This window comes from Colius striatus, chromosome 15, assembly GCF_028858725.1.
Source record: "Colius striatus isolate bColStr4 chromosome 15, bColStr4.1.hap1, whole genome shotgun sequence".
Classification (NCBI taxonomy): domain Eukaryota; kingdom Metazoa; phylum Chordata; class Aves; order Coliiformes; family Coliidae; genus Colius; species Colius striatus.
The window spans coordinates 9,053,128-9,072,902 of record NC_084773.1 but is presented as its reverse complement, the minus strand read 5'-3'; the positions used below and the strand labels follow the sequence as shown (position 1 = coordinate 9,072,902).

At 34.9% G+C, this 19,775-nt stretch overlaps 1 protein-coding gene across 1 annotated transcript in view; it reads left to right on the top strand.

Annotated features, from left to right (window-relative positions):
• The window catches only part of ERC2 (ELKS/RAB6-interacting/CAST family member 2), a 311,703-nt gene that overhangs the window by 73,981 nt on the left and 217,947 nt on the right, over nt 1-19,775 (top strand). Inside the window, exons 3-5 of the mRNA XM_062008749.1 lie at nt 3,817-3,891; nt 10,883-11,038; nt 16,238-16,405. Coding sequence (XP_061864733.1) covers nt 3,817-3,891; nt 10,883-11,038; nt 16,238-16,405 — 399 coding nt within the window. The remainder of the gene's footprint in view (nt 1-3,816; nt 3,892-10,882; nt 11,039-16,237; nt 16,406-19,775) is intronic.

Genomic DNA, 19,775 nt, shown 5'->3' with positions numbered 1-19,775 from the left:
CAATAGTTATCTAATTTTGATGTTTTTCTTCTTATTATGTCATTTTTTTAAATAAATCATTAATTCTGTGTTAATATTTTAAAAAATCTTCTGGTTTATGATTCTATTTGCCTTCTGTTTCATCAGTAGAAGCTTTCTAGATGAAATGCAGGCACTCATAGGCAATTTCATGATACCGTCTCTATATTGTCTCTTTTCCTGAGAGTCCTTTCATGCTTTTTAGGCAGTTTTATATAAATAGAAGATAAAAGTTTGAACTGCATTAACAACATTGCTGTAGCCTTTTATTTAAGAGTTTCAACTCAATCTCATCTAATCAGAAAAACACATAGTCACTGATGTCTTGAGAACCTTAATAAAATACATCAGAAATAGAATAGAAGGAGGATCAGTTTGCAGCACCTTGCTTTTCTTGCACTTCGAAGTGTCTTTAAAGCTGGGATAAAGAAGAGACAGATTTGCTTGACTTTTAATTAGTATTAGGTTCAGACTATGCTATGGTAGTGTAGATTTTTGAATACCAGTCAATACTGATAAAATCTTGCAAGGTGTTTTTATTGATTTATGAACACAAGAAAAAAACCTAATTTTCCATCATTATTTTAGGAAGTATGCAATATAAACTCTCCTCTAGGCATTTTTTGATGTTCAAATTAATGGTGAAGTTGTGTGCTAAAGTTAGTTTGAACGCCAACACAAGATGCTAATCTAACATCCCAGAAATGTGGTAGGAGAAAGCAATGGTTTATGACTTATTTTGGTATAAAAGCAAAGAGTCTTAAAGTCAATTTTATGTAAAACAAAAGATCAGATGGTTGCAGAGAAAATGGCACAAATGTGTGATCAAGCATATAAATAGCAAGAGTTCCATTCAGTACAATTCAGGTTAAAAGAAACTCTCTCTGATGGTGGCATTTCTTTTTAAGTGTTTTAAGGTTCTCTATGTGTTTATTAAAATAAATTAAAAAGAAAAAACGGCATCATTGAAAAAATGATGGATAAAAATCTGTTTTCCTCAGGCTATAAGGACTTAATGAAATGTTCAGAATATCTCTTGGTTAGTTGTTCAGGTAAATCTGAAATCCTCCAGATGACTACAAGTAATAATCAGTATAAGGTATCATGCACATGAAGTGGTGATATCTTTGAACCAGTACCCTAAAAGTGTATCCCTGAAACAAGTACCCCAGAAGAAAAAAACGCATACACTGAACAACATAAATTCAAGAACTGAACCTTGTGGGAGTCTCCAAACATTTGAATCTGATTGGAAGAAAACCCACACAAAATAATAAAGTGGGAGTCGTGTTCTGATCTTCTCCAGAATCCAAAAGTCTGCTTCGTTTTACCATCAGGGATAGAAAAGAAAAGCTTTTAAGTCAGCCAGCATCAGATTGATTCATAAAGCAAACAGGAAAAGTATTATGAGGCAAGGCTTCATGCTATGATAGACATCTAGGAATACTCATCTTTGGCAGTCTATTCATCTTTGGCTAAGGGGGTGGAAACTCTGGTTTGTCTCCCTGGGTAATGTGTGGAATTCTGTTTATATTCCAGCTCAGTTTATGTGGCCTTGGGGAGCAAAGTCTGGTCTTAGAATTAACTGTAATTTTTGCTGATCAGATAGTGGTATGACTGACCAACTATTTTTCCATGACTTTTGTAGAAGAACTGAATGACAAATCTATGACATACTCTTATTTTTTTTTAGCTTTTATGTAGTGAAGATACTTATTTAATCTGAGAAAAACAGCTGGTGATGATTGAGAGATTCCCTGTATAGGTGATTTGCAAGGATTTCTTTCTTTTTATAATGTGGACAGTTAGTTATATATCAAAAAAACAAGGGAAAAAATATTTCAGGTATAGTTTTTCATAAATGCCCAGTACAACATTAGAAGTTCACTGTTGTTGTATGTTTTTTATATGCATGTTTAAATATATATGTATCTGCAATATAAATATACATACATATATCTGCAATGTATTTAATGTAATAAAAAGTAGACTGACCTATTTAACTTTAGGTATGCATTCAAACAATTGCACCTGACCCTACTCTTGTAGGCAGCGCTCTGGTTTATCGAGATACCAATAGGCTATTTCAGGTCATTTATCGTTTCACATAACTGTTATCTTTTTGTTTATTCCTACTATGGAAAGAACGGTGCAGGCAAAATAGAATAGGCAAGACAGAGAATAGCCAACTCATTCTTTATATTGCCAGGCTTCTGAAGAGCTTCAGTAATTGACTAAAGTATCATTGTTACTTATGTAAAAATAGGGAATGAAAAACTGCCCCTGCCCCCAGATGTTTGTGATCTAAGATCATGAGAAAACATAGGAGTCTGAAAAATTAGATCACACTGATGTTATATAAATGGTCTCAGTTTACCAGCCATTTGATGGTAACTTGACTGTTTAGATGTAATTCTACAGATCATAAATATTCATCTATTTATGTATACATAAATTTTTCTGTTACCTGTGGACAGCTTCTTTTATTTTAAACAAGAACTCATGCCAAACCTTACAGTTTCAGGAGGAATGTCTCAATATTACGTACTGTCATATACTATGTTTCAAGCTAAGTAATCTATGTTCAGTTAAATGGAGCACATATGACTAACTTGTCTCAGTATATTAGGTGACAATTTTTTTAATGTATTTTATAAAGTTTATTATTGGTAGATTATAATTTAACAATATACCTCTAATCACTCATACCACTTAGTCTTTAAAGAGTAATTGTTTCTCAAGGTTATTGATAAGCAATATGTTTATTGTTAAACAGAAGAAGAAATGGGTCAGTAGTTTGTAATATAAAATCTGTGACTTTTAAGCTTGTGGTTTACAAAGTAGACAAGACCCAGATATGTGCTAGGTGAATAGGATAATAAATGCACAATCCATAGTTGATTATATTTTTGATTGTTAATCTGTCAATTGATAGAGATTTGAGAGACAGGAATAAAGATAATTTGGACCCATTGTGTAGCTTTTGACGATCACCCCTCCTGAATTTATGATGATGAGCTGGGAGAGACATAATTGGGAAGATGGAATAGCTCAAGTTCTGATGTAAGCTAAAGTTTCTGTGGTGAATGAACCACATCCAGCATAAACAGGAATAAACATATTTTTCACAGTTGTAAAGCCTAGTTCAAGAGACTGAGTACTATTGTCTTCATAGTCTTTTTATAAGGACCAGTAGACATTAATTCTGTTAAATGTGTGTCTTACCTAATGCAATATGTTTTTTTTTATATGTGGATTAAGATGCATAAGAAATAATATGAAAATGTGAAAACTGAAATGTAATTGCTACTGTAGAGGGAACTGCGTCAACCCACTATATAATTATTATTCTTAAAATGTCAAATTTAAATATAATGTCTTTAAATTGCTTATTTCAGGTATTACAGGAAAAAACTAAGAAGAAACTGCAGTAAAAGATTTAAAATGACTTAACAACGTTTGAGTTAATAACACATCTGAATTAATTAAGTTTTGCTGTTTAGGCAGAAACAGCAGCTTTGCATTTGGACTAAGAAATTACTTGCTGGCTTTGTCACTGTTTACATTAATTATTGATCAGGGTTTCAGAAATAGCGCATGTGCTGTCAGAGTTAACTGTAATATAAGATAGGGACTGCAGTGATCCTAGAGGGATTATAGAGGCAGAAGCACCTGTAGCATTTGGAGTTACATACTAGTAATCGTCTGACTTTTATTTTGTTGTAATGAATTCCTATGAGTGGTTAAAATAATGGAAAGATGAGTCGTCAGGCTTATTTCTATCGTGTCCCTCCACAGGAATTACATAGAAGAACCCAACTTCAGCCTGAGCCGGCAAAGACGAAGGCTCTTCAAACAGTTATTGAAATGAAGGTATGGTCTTTGCATGTTTTCCAAAATGTTATTTTTGCAGCATGGTACTGGATGTACTGGGTGTGACTGGAATGGAGTTAGTTTTCTTCATAGCAGCTGGTATGGTGCTATGTTTTGAATTTGTGACTAAAACAGTGTTGATAACACACTGGTGTTCTAACTTGCTGAACAATTCTTACGTAGAGTCAAAGCTTTCTTAGTTCCTCACTCTGCTCCCTCCACTCAGCAAGACCTAAATTAACCAAAGGGATATTCCATACCATAGAATGTCATGCTCAGCAATAAAACAGAGGGGAGAACGTTGAGTTATGACACTTGTCTTCCCAAGTAACCGTTTTGCATGATGAAGCGCTGCTTTCCTGGAAATAGCTAAACATCTGCTGGCCTGTGGGAAGCAGTGAATGAGTCCTATGATTTGCTCTGTTTGCACTCAAAGCTTTGCTTTACATATTAAACTGGTTTTATCTCGATCTGTGAGTTTTCTTACTTTAGTCGTCCCAATTTTTTGCCCCCATCCCACAGAGGGGGAGTGAATTAGTAGCTGTGTGACAGCTGCCTACTGGGGTTCACCCACTAGACCTTGATTAATATATTTTACTATTAAATTATTAAATGCTTTCTTTTACTTCTCAATTTATTTTGCTGTGAAACTAGGAATAATTAGTATTTCTTTCTCTGAGCCTGTTTTCCTAATAAGATTTGATTTTAAGAAGTCAAGCACAGCATTACTATATCATAAGAATGGAATAATACTTGGTGGGAGGTGGCAATGTTTCAAGTGAGCCAAAGTAGGCAGTATAAATTGACAAACAAGAGCAAACATAAACAGAACAAGGCTGATGTGTTTATCTTCTTGATCTTTAAAAACATTACTTCTTTTGATAGTGATTTGGCTATCATTAGGATGGAACTCCTACTTTAGTCCTAAATATAGTTTCTTCTTTTTGATATATTGTATTACTGAAGTAGTGTGACTTTTTTCCCCCACAATAATGAAAGATAAAAAATTTAAAAGGGAAAACTAATGTTTTTTGCATAAGTCTGAGTCTGGAATGTACATCTTTAAGAAAAATACTATGAGACTTGAAATAATTTGTGAGTTGGCAATGCTGCCTGAAGTACATTAATGATGGTCTTTCATTTCAGTCTTAAAAGGAAGTGCAAATTAAAGGCCTCATTTTGCCAATGACTTCTGTTTTGAGCAAATGAGTTCAGCATGTCTGAACATTGTGGTAAATACACCATTACAACAACAGTAGGATTTACTGAATATAGTATCTGCCTTTTAATAGACAGTAATTAGTTTGGATTACATGAGTAACAAAGAAGGTACATGGATTTCAGTATTCCATCTTCTGATGTGTATTTGCCTTGAACTTTCCCTGGGTATGTTATTCAGAAGTCTATGCATGAAATCTGTTTTTGCAGGGTAGGATACTGTCTGAGAAACTTGTTTCTTTCTATGAATATTCAAAATGATAAGTAAAAAAGTTTTGGGATACAGGGGTAATGTACTAGAATAATTTATTGTCTTCCATGTGAGTTAGTAACACTAGTTACTAGTTTGGTTTTATGGTGCAAAGATAACTTGCAATTCCTCTTCCAGCATCAGAACTTCCCAAAAAAACTACCATGAAATTGACAGAGCACTGGAATGGGCTGCCTAGGGAGGTTCTGGAGTCTCCTTCTGTGGAGGTTTTCAAAACCCACCTGGATGCGTTCCTGTGTGACCTGATCTAGATTGGACCTGCTTTATGATGAAGGGTTGGACTGGATGATCTTTAGATGTTCCTTCCAACCTCTACCATTCCATGATTCTGTGAAAAGAACAGGTGTGGGGGAGGACATGACACGACACATGAATGACACATATGACATCTAGTTGCAACTGCTCTGACAGTGTCTGTCCCCAAAGATAATGAAGTCTCTTCTGTTTGTCTCCCAGGAAATGTGGGTATGGTGCAGTGTTCCACCTTGTGAAAATCCTCTCTTTGTAGTGACAGCTTTCATTTGTCATGGGTGAAGTTGTAACTGTGTTGTTGGAGCAGTCTATGTGGAGCTGCCTTTTGGCTCTGAGGGACACAGTTCTTTCTTTTGCAATGAAAACACATTTGTTTGGGGTTGCCCTGTCTAAAATAGGCCAAATATTGAAAAGAAAAAGGGACAAAAATAAGAAGTTGAAATCCACATTGATTAAACAGCAATTTTCATTACAAGTTCCAGATTTGGAATATTTTCAAGAAAATTTAAATTGCCTTAATCCAGACAGCATTTGTTCTGAAAATAAGAAGTGGAACATTTGTTTTGAATGATCAAGCATTGAAGCAATAATTTTCCTACAGTGTTGAGGGTAGAAGGATGGAGAAGATTACCCTGTAATATGGCAATCTGAAGCAATACATTCCCCCACGTAGAGGCTCCAGGCAGTATACATTTCTTTATATCGCCACACCCAACTCCTTCCACTCCCTCTCCACTTTAGCTTTTGTCTGAGTGCCCTCCCTGGCTCCCCCACTTCTTTGTAAATCCCTCTATTCTTTCCTGTGGTTTTCTTTTGTCCTGTGCTATTGCTGAATGCTTTCTGTCCCTTTCATGCAATGAAGTGTACCCATTTCTCCTACCTATCATCTCATATGTGATTTTATTTTTTTTCCCAATCCTAAATAGCTTTTCTGTGCTACCTTTCCTGTCCTGTCACACTCTTCACTTCTTTCTGGAAACTTTGCAAGAAGTTGCCTTTTCTTATAGCAATTCTATATTCTGCATAAGTTTTGTCTTCTTGACCAGTGTTTATCTTCTGTATACTTAAAAAAACCAAAAAGGGCAAACAAGATAGAAAATTTGCAGTCAATGTCTTGACTCCTTTTTCTATTACTTTATTGCTTTTTAGAAATCTCTTGTCTTTTCAGATGTGTTGCACAGGCCTTTCCTGACTTTCTAATTTTGCTTCTTAGAATTATTTGCTTCCAGGTGCCCCATGTCTTTTGCTTATTCTTTCCTCTTGAAGTCTTTACTTTCTTTTCTCTTGACTGCAACAGATCTTGTCTAGAAGCCTTTCTTTCTTCTAGAAAACAGGATCACAGAACGGGAGGAGGGCAGTATGATTCCTTTTCCCACATGCCTCTGTTACTGCTTCAAGCTCCTGATTTTTTGAAACTTGCAGACCTGGCTTTCAAGAGGGTTTCCTTTGCTACCCCAGACCTCAACCATGGCTTTCTCTGAGTTCCATTCTCTAGAAAATGGGGCATACTAGATATTCTGTCTGTATCCTTGATATAGTTAAGGTAAATGTTTTGAAGTGCACATCTGTCCAAACCAGCAAGTAACATCATGGAACTCATGGTGTTCAGAGAAAAGCCACCAGAATATTAAAAAATATTACCAAACAATTAAGGGAGGGAGGCCACAGGAATGATCAGAGGGCTGGAACACACCTCTCCTTTGAGAAAAGGCTGAGAGATTGGGATTGTTCAGCCTAGAGAAGAGAAGGCTCCTTAGGGATCTTCTTGTGCCCTTTCAATACTTAAAAGAGGATATAAGAAAGGTGGGGACAGACTTTTCAGTAGGATATATTACTGGATGAGGGACAATGATTTTAAACTGAGAGCAGTTTTAGGTTGGATATAAGCAAGAAGTTCTTTATGAAGGTGATATTAGACACTGGAACAGGTTGCTTAAGAGAAGTTGTGGATGCCTCATCCCTGGAAGTGTCCACTGGCCTTAAACCAGTGATATTACTTGAGAGAGAAAATCAGAAATGAGTTGCTTCCAGATACAGCATAAAGCTCACCTATGTGTTAGATATTGACCACCTGGAAATATATATATGTAATCTAGCAACAAGAATTCAAGTTTTTAAAAAATGATTAGCTGGAAAGTAAATGAAAATATTTGTGGTTTACCTTACTTGCAGAAAGAACCATCTTTATGTATTGATCCAGCTGTGATCTTTCAGGTATGGGTTTGGTTCTAAAAAAGTGTGTATGTGTGTTTGCAGTGCAGCATACTCTTACCCTTGAGATTGCATGAACTTTCACTTTCCTTCATCTTAAAAAATAAACCTGAATATTCTCTGTATTAAATCAATGAAGTTAAATAAACCTGTATAGTAAGAGTAGTGATATATGGTCAGTTGATAGCTTGTGTGAATAAGTGTATTTAAATGTAAATGTTATTGAATATGAAGTTTCAAATATTTGCCTCTAATTGCTTGATGAATACTTTATAAGCAAGATATTTCACAGTCATAGTTTAAATTTATCAGATATTTGAAATGATGTTGTAAGACAGAGTGAAATACTGTGCTATTTACAAGTGGCATTTTTTCCCCCCTAAGTGTTCAGGAAATGTAGCATGGCATTCTTCTTGTAAGGACTCACGTATCAGATTTATGAAGCATTATTGTGGAAACTCACTTGTAGAGTTAGTCTCCTTTCCATCGTGAAATATAATTTTCTTCAGCATCAGGGCACATACTATTGTTTCATGTTCCAAAAGAGATGAATTTCTTCTAGGTCCAGCATAGAAATAGCCCTAAACTCTCTCAAAGAATATCTGCAACACTATTCTTATAAAGGATATGAGGAAGAAGTATTGGTTAGTGTTGGGAGGAGGGGATAGATTAGGATGAGTACCCTGATCCAAATCACAAATCCTACTATGTAAACGAATGCCTTTTAACAGATTTAGATGGCCTGACTGGAAAAAAAAAATCTGTGCAAATGTTGCATTGCTGTAGAACACAGAAGATGTTTATTAGTAACATTTAATACTAAGCTGCTTCCTTAAAATTACTGGAAAATAATCTTCTTCATGATTCAACACAGGCCCACATAGTTTTTTAAAATGCAGCTAATGTGGATGTGTTGTAGAGGTTTGAATGAAGTATTGCATCTGTTCCTGCTTCAGGTTCTGAGACATTGCCAGCCCCCGTGCCACAACAAGAGCTGGCTGAAAGTTTTCCAATTTAAGTTTTCTGTGGGAAAATGCTGATTCAGATGAATCAGAAGATTTTATGGGAAAATGCTTATTCTGTCAAAGCTCTTAGTGAAAGCAAAGCTGTCTTTCTCTCTATCCTGTTAGTCATCCAAGCTGCCTTGTCCAACTACTACTCTGACATCAAGTTGGATGACAATCACAACAGGTCTTGTTATTATTAATTGATTTTGCACTGAAATGTTTCTCAAATGCAATAAAGCTTAGATTTTGCTTTTATCTGCAGTAATAAGAATAGGAAAATTGTGAAATAAAGACTGCTGAAACAAGCTGATTTGATTGTAACATCTGAGAGCTACAATGATTTGTTGTTGTGCCTAAACTTTGCTTTTTAGAAAACTATTTTTGTCTTTCAGTATTTTTTGTTTTCAGGTTCTCCCAATGATAAGATTTTATGGGAATTCTTCCTCTTTCTGTTTTTTTTTTTTTTGTTCCATCTCAGCCTTTTACTGTACTCTTTTATTTTTAAAGAAAAATATTGTGGAAAAACGTTTTGTGACCAGAACAGTTAACGTCTTGAAATGTTTACTTTCTGTCTCTTGAAGTGTTGATCATTCAATAAAAAGATGACTTATTTTTTGTGATCATACAGTCTTTGCTCTATGAATAATGTTGGTTCCGTGAACAAATTCTAATAAGATCTTTAGGATTCTGCTGCTGGAAATCTGTCATGTTAGTAATGTTAGACTAACATACTAAAAAATTTAAATGGTATTTTATATGTAACTTTAAAAGTTGTTATTAACAAAAAAAGCACTCCATAATTAAATTAGAGATATGCATATAACTTAAAAGCTGATTTTAAATCTTCTGGTATGAGGGAAGTGAGGATGGTGGTGTGTACACAGTGGTTTCTTGGTGTGTTGTACATTACTTTGGTTATGAACAATGCAGCTATCTATTTGCAAAAAAAGAACAGCCAAGAAAGAAGCCCCCCTCTCCGCCCCAATTAGGTTAATATCCTGACCTAACTGAATCTGTTTTTGGATTTTCTAGATTTTTTTTTCCTTTTTTTTTCTTGACCTCCGTGGAACAATGACTTCAATCCCCTTATCTGATTTTTGATGGGTGATTGCTCCTTCATGTTCTTGAACTGATTGCCTGACCATTTGAATCACAATGTTTTCAATTTCTTAATAGATGTCTGCAATCAGGGCCTAAAGCAGATTTCCTAATAAGTCATTTTGTAATGCTCTTTTAAATAGAATTATGTAAGAATTGTGTGTAATCCCTTTTAAAAATATTTCTGACTTGATGTAGTCAGTTTCCAAATGACTGGCAGCGGTACAAGTGTCACTGGGTGTTTTCAGTGCTGTGCTGGCACACATGGCAGCCATTGGCTGTGATGTAGAATGTTTTTAGTGGTTGTGGTTTTGTTTATTTTGAGACTTATAAAAAAAAGAGCAAAACCTCCTCTTAGTGATGTGGCTGAATTAGTGGAGAAAAAGTATATGAGATGGCAATTTTTCTCCCTCTTTGACAGCAGGCAGAACTCTATGGAAATAGGGACACAGCCTCAGGCTGAGTCACATAATAATCTGACCTGTTGTCCTGCAGTGATGATGTACTAGCCTCCCTAGGCTAAACTTCATGTTTAAGAGCTTGGAGGAGTAGCCAGGAGAAGATCGTTAGCAAAGCCAACGAGGTATGTTGTCATGTACGTGTGGAAAATAAGGCATATTCCGTTCTGCCTTCATTCCTAGCTATGTAGGAATAAGGATGTAATTTTGACTGAAATGTATTCCATACAGCCTACACAACAGAACACAGCATTGCACAGTTTTTTTTCTGGTGGTAAAAGAGGTCAAAATTCTCTATTTCTTTAAGCCAAAATCACTGGAATTACTCATGGTTTATAGCACTATGTGCAATCTGCATTTGTACCATGTATTTTTGCTACCTTATTATTTGATGTTCATGCAAGGCACATATACTTCTGTTACACTTTAATACACATTTCATATAGTTTTCAATACTCTCATTTTTTGTAACTTAGGATACCAAAATAGCTTCACTGGAGCGCAATATAAGAGATCTTGAAGATGAGATACAGATGTTAAAGACAAATGGAGTTCTGAATACAGAAGACCGTGAAGAAGAAATCAAACAAATAGAAGTTTACAAGAGTCACTCAAAGTTCATGAAAAATAAGGTAAGGCCTATTAATAAAAGTAGCTTATTGCTGGTTAAATAATAGAAACAAAAGTTTTAACTTGACTCTTTTCAACAAAAGCAGCTCTCTGAATGTCTTCTTTTGGTAAATATCTACTATAGAACACTTGGTAGCTATGGAAGAGTGAAGCATTATAATGAGTGAACATATAACGTTACAATTGGTGGTGGTTTATTCCCAGCTCTCTACCTCAAACGTGTTTTGTTAATAAGTGATAAAATACTGAATTAAAATACTGATAAAAAGAAAAAAGCCTCTTGAAATTATGAAGTCTGAAGCTGATGCTTTTGTTCTCGTATCTATGAATTTAGGATTTGGAAATAGCATTTTTAAAGTATTAATTACAAGATAAACTAAGATGGACCAAAATAAATCACAGCAGGTTGAAGTGGAAACACTAAAAAGAAAAGCCACTCATCTCATCTCTTGTAGTGATGTTAAAAATGTGACCGTAATGCCAGAATAAATTGTGTATGTGAAATTCTAGGAAACTGAGATAGATTGATTCAGTTTTTCTGAGATATTTACTTACAGCTCTGAAAAACAGCTTGAGGAGGAACTAGTGCTATTACCTCTTGAGGCCATGTGAGCAAAAAAAGTAGGAGTTAATTGGCTTAAAATCTGCCCACCATTGTCTGATGCTAAAAACTTTTGGCAATATTGCTGTTGAAGTACAAAGTTTGCAGTATCAGGTAGATAAATACCATTACCATTCTTTCAGAATTGGAAGGGCTGATACTGAGTCTGTTTGGAAATTGCATTATCTTGTAAACTACATCATTGAAGTGCCAGTGTCTTGGGGCACTGGGTTGTATCTGTATCTTCTCCTGAGGGTTAGTGCCACAATAAAAAATGGGAGTGTTAGTGTTCATGTGGAACTAATCCAGATTTGGTAACTTTTTTATTTTAAAATCAAAGTTTATTCTGTTAAAAAAAAAAAAAAAGTGCCTCCTCAGCTATTGAAAAGTAGCTAAAATTCCTAAAGTAGCATTATCATCAGGACAATAATTTTGCCTATGTAAACATTGTTAATTTCTAAGCTATGCAGTTTCAGTAATTTACAGCAGAACTCCTAATGCATCTAAGCAAATAAGTTGATATAGAAATAATGTACAGAGCCTAGTATTTTAGTAACAATCTGATGTTTTTGAGAGCAAAAGGTTCCGTGTATTCCTGTGGCACAGAAAGCAGATGAGTAAGACTATTAAATATGCCTTGTTTTGTCACAACCTTCTGATCTTTGATAAATACCACATTCTGATGAAACTTCATCTGTTTTCTTTCACCAGTCCTTTTCTTCCACTTAGAATTGAGATTTGTAGCAGAAGATATTATTCTTATCGTTCATCTGAGAGCCTTTCAAGGTGGAAAAGTATTTATGAAGCTGTCAGCAGACAGATCTTGTAACTGAGATTGTTGATAAATTCTGATAAACAGAAGTCTTGATTGATGGCACATAGCAGAACAAGACTCTTGTCATAGTTAACTATCTTAGGTGCTAGAAAGCTCTTAAACTTCACATTTATTCTCAAAGCATAACTTGTATAAAATCAGTTCTTGATTTAAATAGGAAGGTGTTAAATGGAGAACAATACTGAATAGTATTTGTACGAGTGGCAGAGAATTTTGGGTAATGCTCCTTTTCTTACCCAGTGTGTGGTAATATTCACTCATTCAAATATATAGGCTTTAATTTTGACTTGCAGTTAAATAGAAGTTGTAGAAATGAGAACTTTCTTAGATTTTTTGTTTATTGCCAACTTGATGAGGCCTCTCCTTGGTCTGTTCTTGAGAGGGCAAAAAATTGCCATCACTCACATGATACAGCAATTATCAAAACAAGTCTTAAGGTTATAATGACAAAGGAATATAAATGATGTACATTAAAAACAATTTCTACTTTGCAAGACTTCCTTCTCTTACTAGGGTCCATCATTTGGCTAGTAGCCAGATGTTTAAAGGAATACTCTAATTTTTCAGATGTGAGTTTACACTCTGGAATTTAAGTAGTTCTTTGAGTATTAGACTTGTCATGCCCTCAACAGGAATGAGTATGAAAATCTAGTGATAGTTTAGTACAACTTCAGCAAATTACTGTTAAGGTGAGTTTTAAGAATTGATTAGACTGTAGAGAAGGTACTTGTAATTAAAGTCCATGTATAAGAATTTTCAAACTGCATAGAAGAAGAATGCAAGTTCCATGTAATCCTGTAGAAGACATATACAGGAAAAGATCTATAGCATTTTTTTTTATGTATAGGCCTGGAAGTGTGATAAATACTTCAGAAATAGACCTTGGTGTATATAACCGGTAGAATCTACAGATACAATTGTCTACTGTATACAGCTGCTTCATTTGCATTGCCACTGTTTTCCTTTGCTTAAATCCTTCACTTTAAAAAGCAGTTGTCATTTGTCATGTAAGACTAAATCCTTATAATGCATAAATCAGCATAGATTAATGTAATGGAATTGTTTACTTTACAGATTTAGTCCATTGATTTTAATAGGCAGCATTCAGGAGAAAAGCTCTCATTCGTTGTTTTGTTTTCTTTGTTTCAGAGTTACTCTGTAATGTCATGTAGCATTTTTGTTGTGTAAAAATAATGATGTAAGGAAAATGATAATAGTTTTCTAGAAATGCTAGTATCTATGGAACTGATATTATAGGAAGTGACAGAATCGTAAATTGAGAAGAAAGACAAAGGAAGTAGGGTTTCAGGAAGGAGATGAAGCAAGATTATATTGGGCAATGTTGAAAAAGCAGTGACAGGCAAATTACACATATGAAATATGTGAAATAGTGGAAAGGTCAGGATCAGAGGACAAACTTGGAGTTCTTTAGATGCTGCAGTACTTACACTAGTAGGTCATCTTCACTGTAGTCCTCATAAAGTACAAAATAATTTTTGCCATTGTATTCTTTTGTATTGAGATAAGATTATCCCCTTGTTCTTCCAAACCACTTAAGCTAGAGCAAAGTTGAAGATATTTTCAGATCTACTGGAGATGGAAATTTTTCATGTGTTTTTTTTGGTTTGTTATTTTTTTTTTAATTCACTAATAGATAATGTAGAACTTCAATAAAAAGCAAATATACCTGGGTCTAAAAATTTCTTTTTAGAAATTATATGGTTTCATATTATATTATATACATTGGGATTTTTGATACTTAATTTTTAAAAATTGAATTTTTATTTCATTTTCACTGTTATACTTAAAATACCAACCAATAGCATAATTATTCAATATATTTTAAAATGTTTTTCTTAAAGTTATTTTTTATTTGAGAGCTTTTAAAACTCCTGTCAGTTTGTAGATTCTGTAGCAAGAACTTTGTACTAATTGTATTTCTAAACCACAAAGAACATACCTGCAATGAAAATGAAGCCTTCCTTTTCTTTTGGTGATTACCTTTCAGAGTGTGGATTGTGTCATGGAAAAAAGTAGGAAGAGTTTCTAGGAGAGATTAAGCATCTGTGATGTTCACATGGGTCTCGTATAAAGCATATAATGTAATTCATATTGGCTGCAGCTCTACCTTTTCCCATTGTTCATTTTGTGTATATTTTTTCTCTTCGTGTATATTTTTTCTCTAATTGCTTACATGTTCAGGCAAACGATAGAGGAAGGTGATTTGCATTCAGTAGAAGCTTTTTTTCTAGCAGTTTCTTTACTGTACTCCATCTTATCTCGATGTCTGTTTTCTGTATGCTTCTATTCTTATTTTGATATTTTCAGACTCTGAGTATGATTGCTTTTAATGCCAATATAGATTCTTGATTTTAGACAGTAGCTCAGGATTGGCTAGCCAAGTAGCTTAACCAGTTAGATAAACACTGAGATTTACAAGGAGAAATAAATAATAAATATATTAAGATATGCAGATGGGCTATGGTTGGAGGAAACTTTTTCTTTTAAAAAAATGAAAGTTCAAGTTCAAGAGAAATATCTAGAGCTTACAAAATGTTGCAGCTGTAAAGGACATGTAGTTTCTCTGTTATGCAAATGCACTGAGGTATTTTATTTCAAATAAATTTCCTGAGCTGATGTGTTTGAAGTCATCTGGTAATCAATGTTATTTCACAGGACTTTTAAGAATAATAATTGTGTTACTAATTTGCCATTCTTTAACATTATTCTGTGCATTGTCCAGTGCTTTGTTCACCACAGTAAATCTACCACAAAAGGACGAATAATCTCAATTCATAACATTGACTCATGAATGGATGACCGAACCCTGGCACAGGCTGCCTAGGGAGGTTGTGGATCCTCCTTCTCTGGAGGTTTACAAAACCTGCCTGAATGTGTTCCTGTGCCACTTGATCTAGGTGAACCTGCTTTAGCAGAGTAGTTAGACTAGATCTTTAAAAGTCCCTTCCAGCCCTTACTGTTCTGTGATTCTCTGAACCTTAAATTCACTTAAATTCAGAAGCTCCGTCTTAATGACTGGGTTTCTGTTATTTCCCCTAGGATACACTTTAAAAATCTCACAGGCCTTTCACTTTGTGGAATTATTTTATAACGTTTTCCCCAGACTTCTCTTAAATTAATTTCTTTGGCTTGGCTTTCCTAGTACTTGAGAATTCCATGTGAACTGCCAGGGAAGAAAAAAGGAGGTGGGGATGGTGGGCAGCAACACAGTTACAAGAGCAAGGTTAAAATTCCACTTCTGTGATTTCCTTACTGAGATTCCTGCTCTTCCTTATCAGGCTCCTAAAAAAAGTCTTGATTCACGCTGGGCAGTGGTAAGTCACAAGAATCATGCTGCTGGAAGGAATAAGCCATTGGATTGAATTTATACTTTTATGAACAATTTCTTTTTTCCTATGCATTTTTACTATCTTGCCAGACTTACCTCACACAGGATAAATTCCTTTGAGAATTCCTGTGAGACCTTAAGTGAGGTCCATGGTGAGTTTATAGGCCAAATCTTTAAGAGTTTCCTTTTAAGTTCTGCAGCAGTGGGGCAATAATTTTTAAGACAGGTTACATTAAATTACAAGAAACTCAGTGGAAACTATGAGTGTAAAAAGTTGAAATCCTAATTATCATCCAGAATTTTACAAGTGTCTGAGTTATCATGTCATGGTCATTCACACCTCTCATATTTCAAGTGCAACTATGAACAGGAAATGAAATCAACAATCTAACCTTTTTTTTTTTTCCTCATTACAGATTGACCAACTGAAACAAGAACTCTCCAAGAAAGAATCAGAACTTCTTGCCTTACAAACTAAGCTTGAAACCCTTAGCAATCAGAATTCAGATTGCAAGCAACACATTGAAGTGCTTAAAGAGTCACTTACTGCCAAAGAACAGAGAGCTGCCATACTCCAGACAGAGGTACCAAAGCTTCTAATCATAAATTGTAATAGAAATATTTAATTAATTGCATTTGTGATGACGTGTTTGTTGCAAGTCTGTGTAGAAGGTAATTTGTTGAAGAATAGTGACATAATTTAAAACCCTTTAAATACCAACATAATTTGTTACACATTTTTGGATACTGCTACAGCTGTCTCTCTAGAATCTTTTTAGAAGCACTTATGATTGCATCATAAGAAAATGTTTGTGGCTAATTCCCATTGGCTACAATAGAAGGAACTACACCTTAATGACATGTTTTTTGTAATTTTATTGCTTGTTTCTTCTTCCTATCTGTTAGTTGACTGATTTTTTTTTTCCTTTTCATTGCTCTGGCTTGATGCTTTTCTACTGGCTATTTCTATTCTGAAGAGTGAAACTGCAGATGTATTTTGAATCGATCTGTTGAAGGGTGCATGATGATAATCTGTGGTTATTGTTTTGAGTACAATCAACATCTATTTCAATATATGAATAATTACAGTCTTTGAAACAGGCCAGTGCATTAGTTGTGTATGGATCTAACAAGCTAGATGGTAAAAATGTGGGTGATGGAAGATGTGGTTGAGGTATTTGTCATATTTGATGGAATGTGTAAATCCAGTGTTAAAAATATTGTCCATTAGTTCATTTTGTGGGTTTTATATAGACTTGGAGCACACAGTAATGATTAGATTAGATTAATAACTAAACTTCTTCATTTTATTTTCAATTTATGTCCCCCTTTCAAGAAGCAGAAGTAGCTGTGAAATTTGGTCATAGAGTGCAAATAGTTTCTGTACTGGGATACTACCAGACTTCATTTTGGGATATGGTACTTGAAGATGCATTAGAAGCATCATAAAAAACCCCAAGTTACAATTCCAGTTATTCACATGTATTGATGCAGCCACTATTTGAAATGATTTACCAAATAATTTTGATCTAATAGCAGACTTAAAATGAGTAATAACTTCACCTGCCTCAAAATTTCTTCTATTTACTTTTGAAAAGATAGTGTTACAGGGTGTGCTTTTCTATCCACCATTCACCTATGAGGCAGAGACTTTAAATAACTGATGTTAAATTTTATGTTAGCAATTTACTTGATCTTGTAATTCTTTAATAATGGGCATACTTTGCACAATATTAATTAGGCTATTGAAGATGCATTGAATGTTTTAGTACCTTCTTGTGCTTTATGGTGTTGTAGCACATCTCAAGTCTGCTGAAAAAGATCTTTTTTTGTCATATAGGTAGAAATACAGTGAGTAATACTCATTAGTTCTAAAGCCAGGACTTACCAGGAAAGAACAATATTTTTGTTTGTTACTTAAAAGCCTGAGGTTTATTGTAGGCATGTCACAGGTTATATAGTTTTCCATCTAGAAGATTAGATATTCTGGTTTAGAAACGAAGAGTGGTTTCTGGAATTAAATAATATTGAGGCTTACAAAAGATATGTGCTTAGCCTGAAAATACTTTTCATCTCTTTTTCAATAGGGTTTGAATCAAGAGCTCTTGAAAACTACTGACCTATCCATTCTTTTTTTCCTGTAATAGTCTTAAAGCAGTTAGATGTTAAGAAATAAGCTCATATAACCAAACACAGGATTTGCTATAAATTGCTATGCAGCTATGTGAGAATGTTACTTGCTTTCTCTAACAATCATGAAAACAAGTGACAGATGTCTGTGCCTAAGCAATTTCACAGATTAGAAAATAAGATTCTTCAAGGCTGATGTGCATAGTCTAATGATGTTCTATTGTTACTTATTTTTAAGACCCTCAGGGTTTTGGCACATTCCTTACCATCCCACTGTATGCTAGGGAGTTTTTCTGGTTGGATTGCCCGGATATCTCTTCTCCACACACTATTATGTTACAACTTCCAGACGTAGTTTGCAGTTTCTTGGGGAGGGAATCTGTTAAACTGTAGGTGTTATGGAGAAATGTGTTGGAGCTCCATGGAACACAAAAGCTGGAATTTGTAGATTGCTGTGTCTACTCCTATAGGCCAAGTATCAATACATAGACAAAACCAGAAAGAACACATTCTTAACATAAGTGACAAGGTAATCAAACATGTTGCCTGACAGCCTAGATGGAAGAGGAATAAAAATGCTGCTTTGCCTGCTGGGCTGTCTTTGAGACCTAGGTTTTTAGCTAAGCTAAGGTCTAGATTGTGCTGTAGCAGCAGTCCAGCAATGATTCTAGATATACTAGGTTTTGTTCTCGGAAACCAGTAATTGGGAAAAGATTTTGTTTGCTTAGAGGGACTGATTCTTCTATTTCCAGGCGTTGGGTCTTATCTAAAGGAAGGCCAATGGCTTCCAGCAGCAGATGGGAAAGCAGCTGTGGGAGATACAGGGTGAATGGCAGCCCTCCAGCAGGTGGAAATCATTATGGAAGGAATTTTGAGCTGTACATGCTGTTGTTGGTCATTCCTAGATAAGTAAAGTTAATAACATTTTGGCCTGCATTAAGCCACACTCCTTTTTTCTTGTATGTCCACATTGTCTATTTGTAGCATAGTTTTTCTTAATTATCACTACAGGATTTTATACTGTCCTAAAACATGCTCATAACCTACTTTGAATGGGTTCTTTCTGGAGCTGAAAGAAACCATCAAAAACTTGCTCTAATCCTGAGCTGAGTAAGATATTTGTAGGTGCAGTGTCATCTTCCTGCCTAAATAGGATTACTTTATAATCACCTTGTTGTAATTAAATTAGCTTAGTAAATCCTGTAATAAAAGAAATCTCAATAGGATATCAGTTACTTCATAACAAGCCTTTTGTTATTATTTAGCCTAATAACAGTACTCTGCAGGTTATCTTCAGGTTTTGGAGACAGCAGCTGCATATGATGCAGCAGTGATTCATAGGATCACATAATGAAGTTGAAGTTGGAAGGGAGCTCTGGAGGTGATCTGGTCTAATCCTCTTGCTCATGCAGGGCCACCTGGAGCTGGTTGTCCAGGACTATGTCCAGATGGCTTTTGAATGTCACCAAGGATGGTGCATTGTTCTGGTGGATCTGCTGTACATGCAAAGGAAAGATTTCCTACTGCAAGAAAGAGTTATTCTCTTATGCACCATTTAATTTCTGTCATTCCACAGCTTTTCACAGATTTCTTGACAATGTGTTGCATATTTCAAACAGAGCTTTATCTCAGGTGGAGTTTGCCATCCATTTCACTTCTTATACAGTTTTCATATTTTGTGGCTCCCCATTACAGTTCAGAACAGGACAGAGAAGCATAGTGCCAAGGTAGTAAGTTCAGCGTTAAACTGAAAGATTTAGCAAAATGCTATATTTAAACAGAAGTAAACCGTGAAGCCGTTCTTTTATTGTCTATCTATTGGAA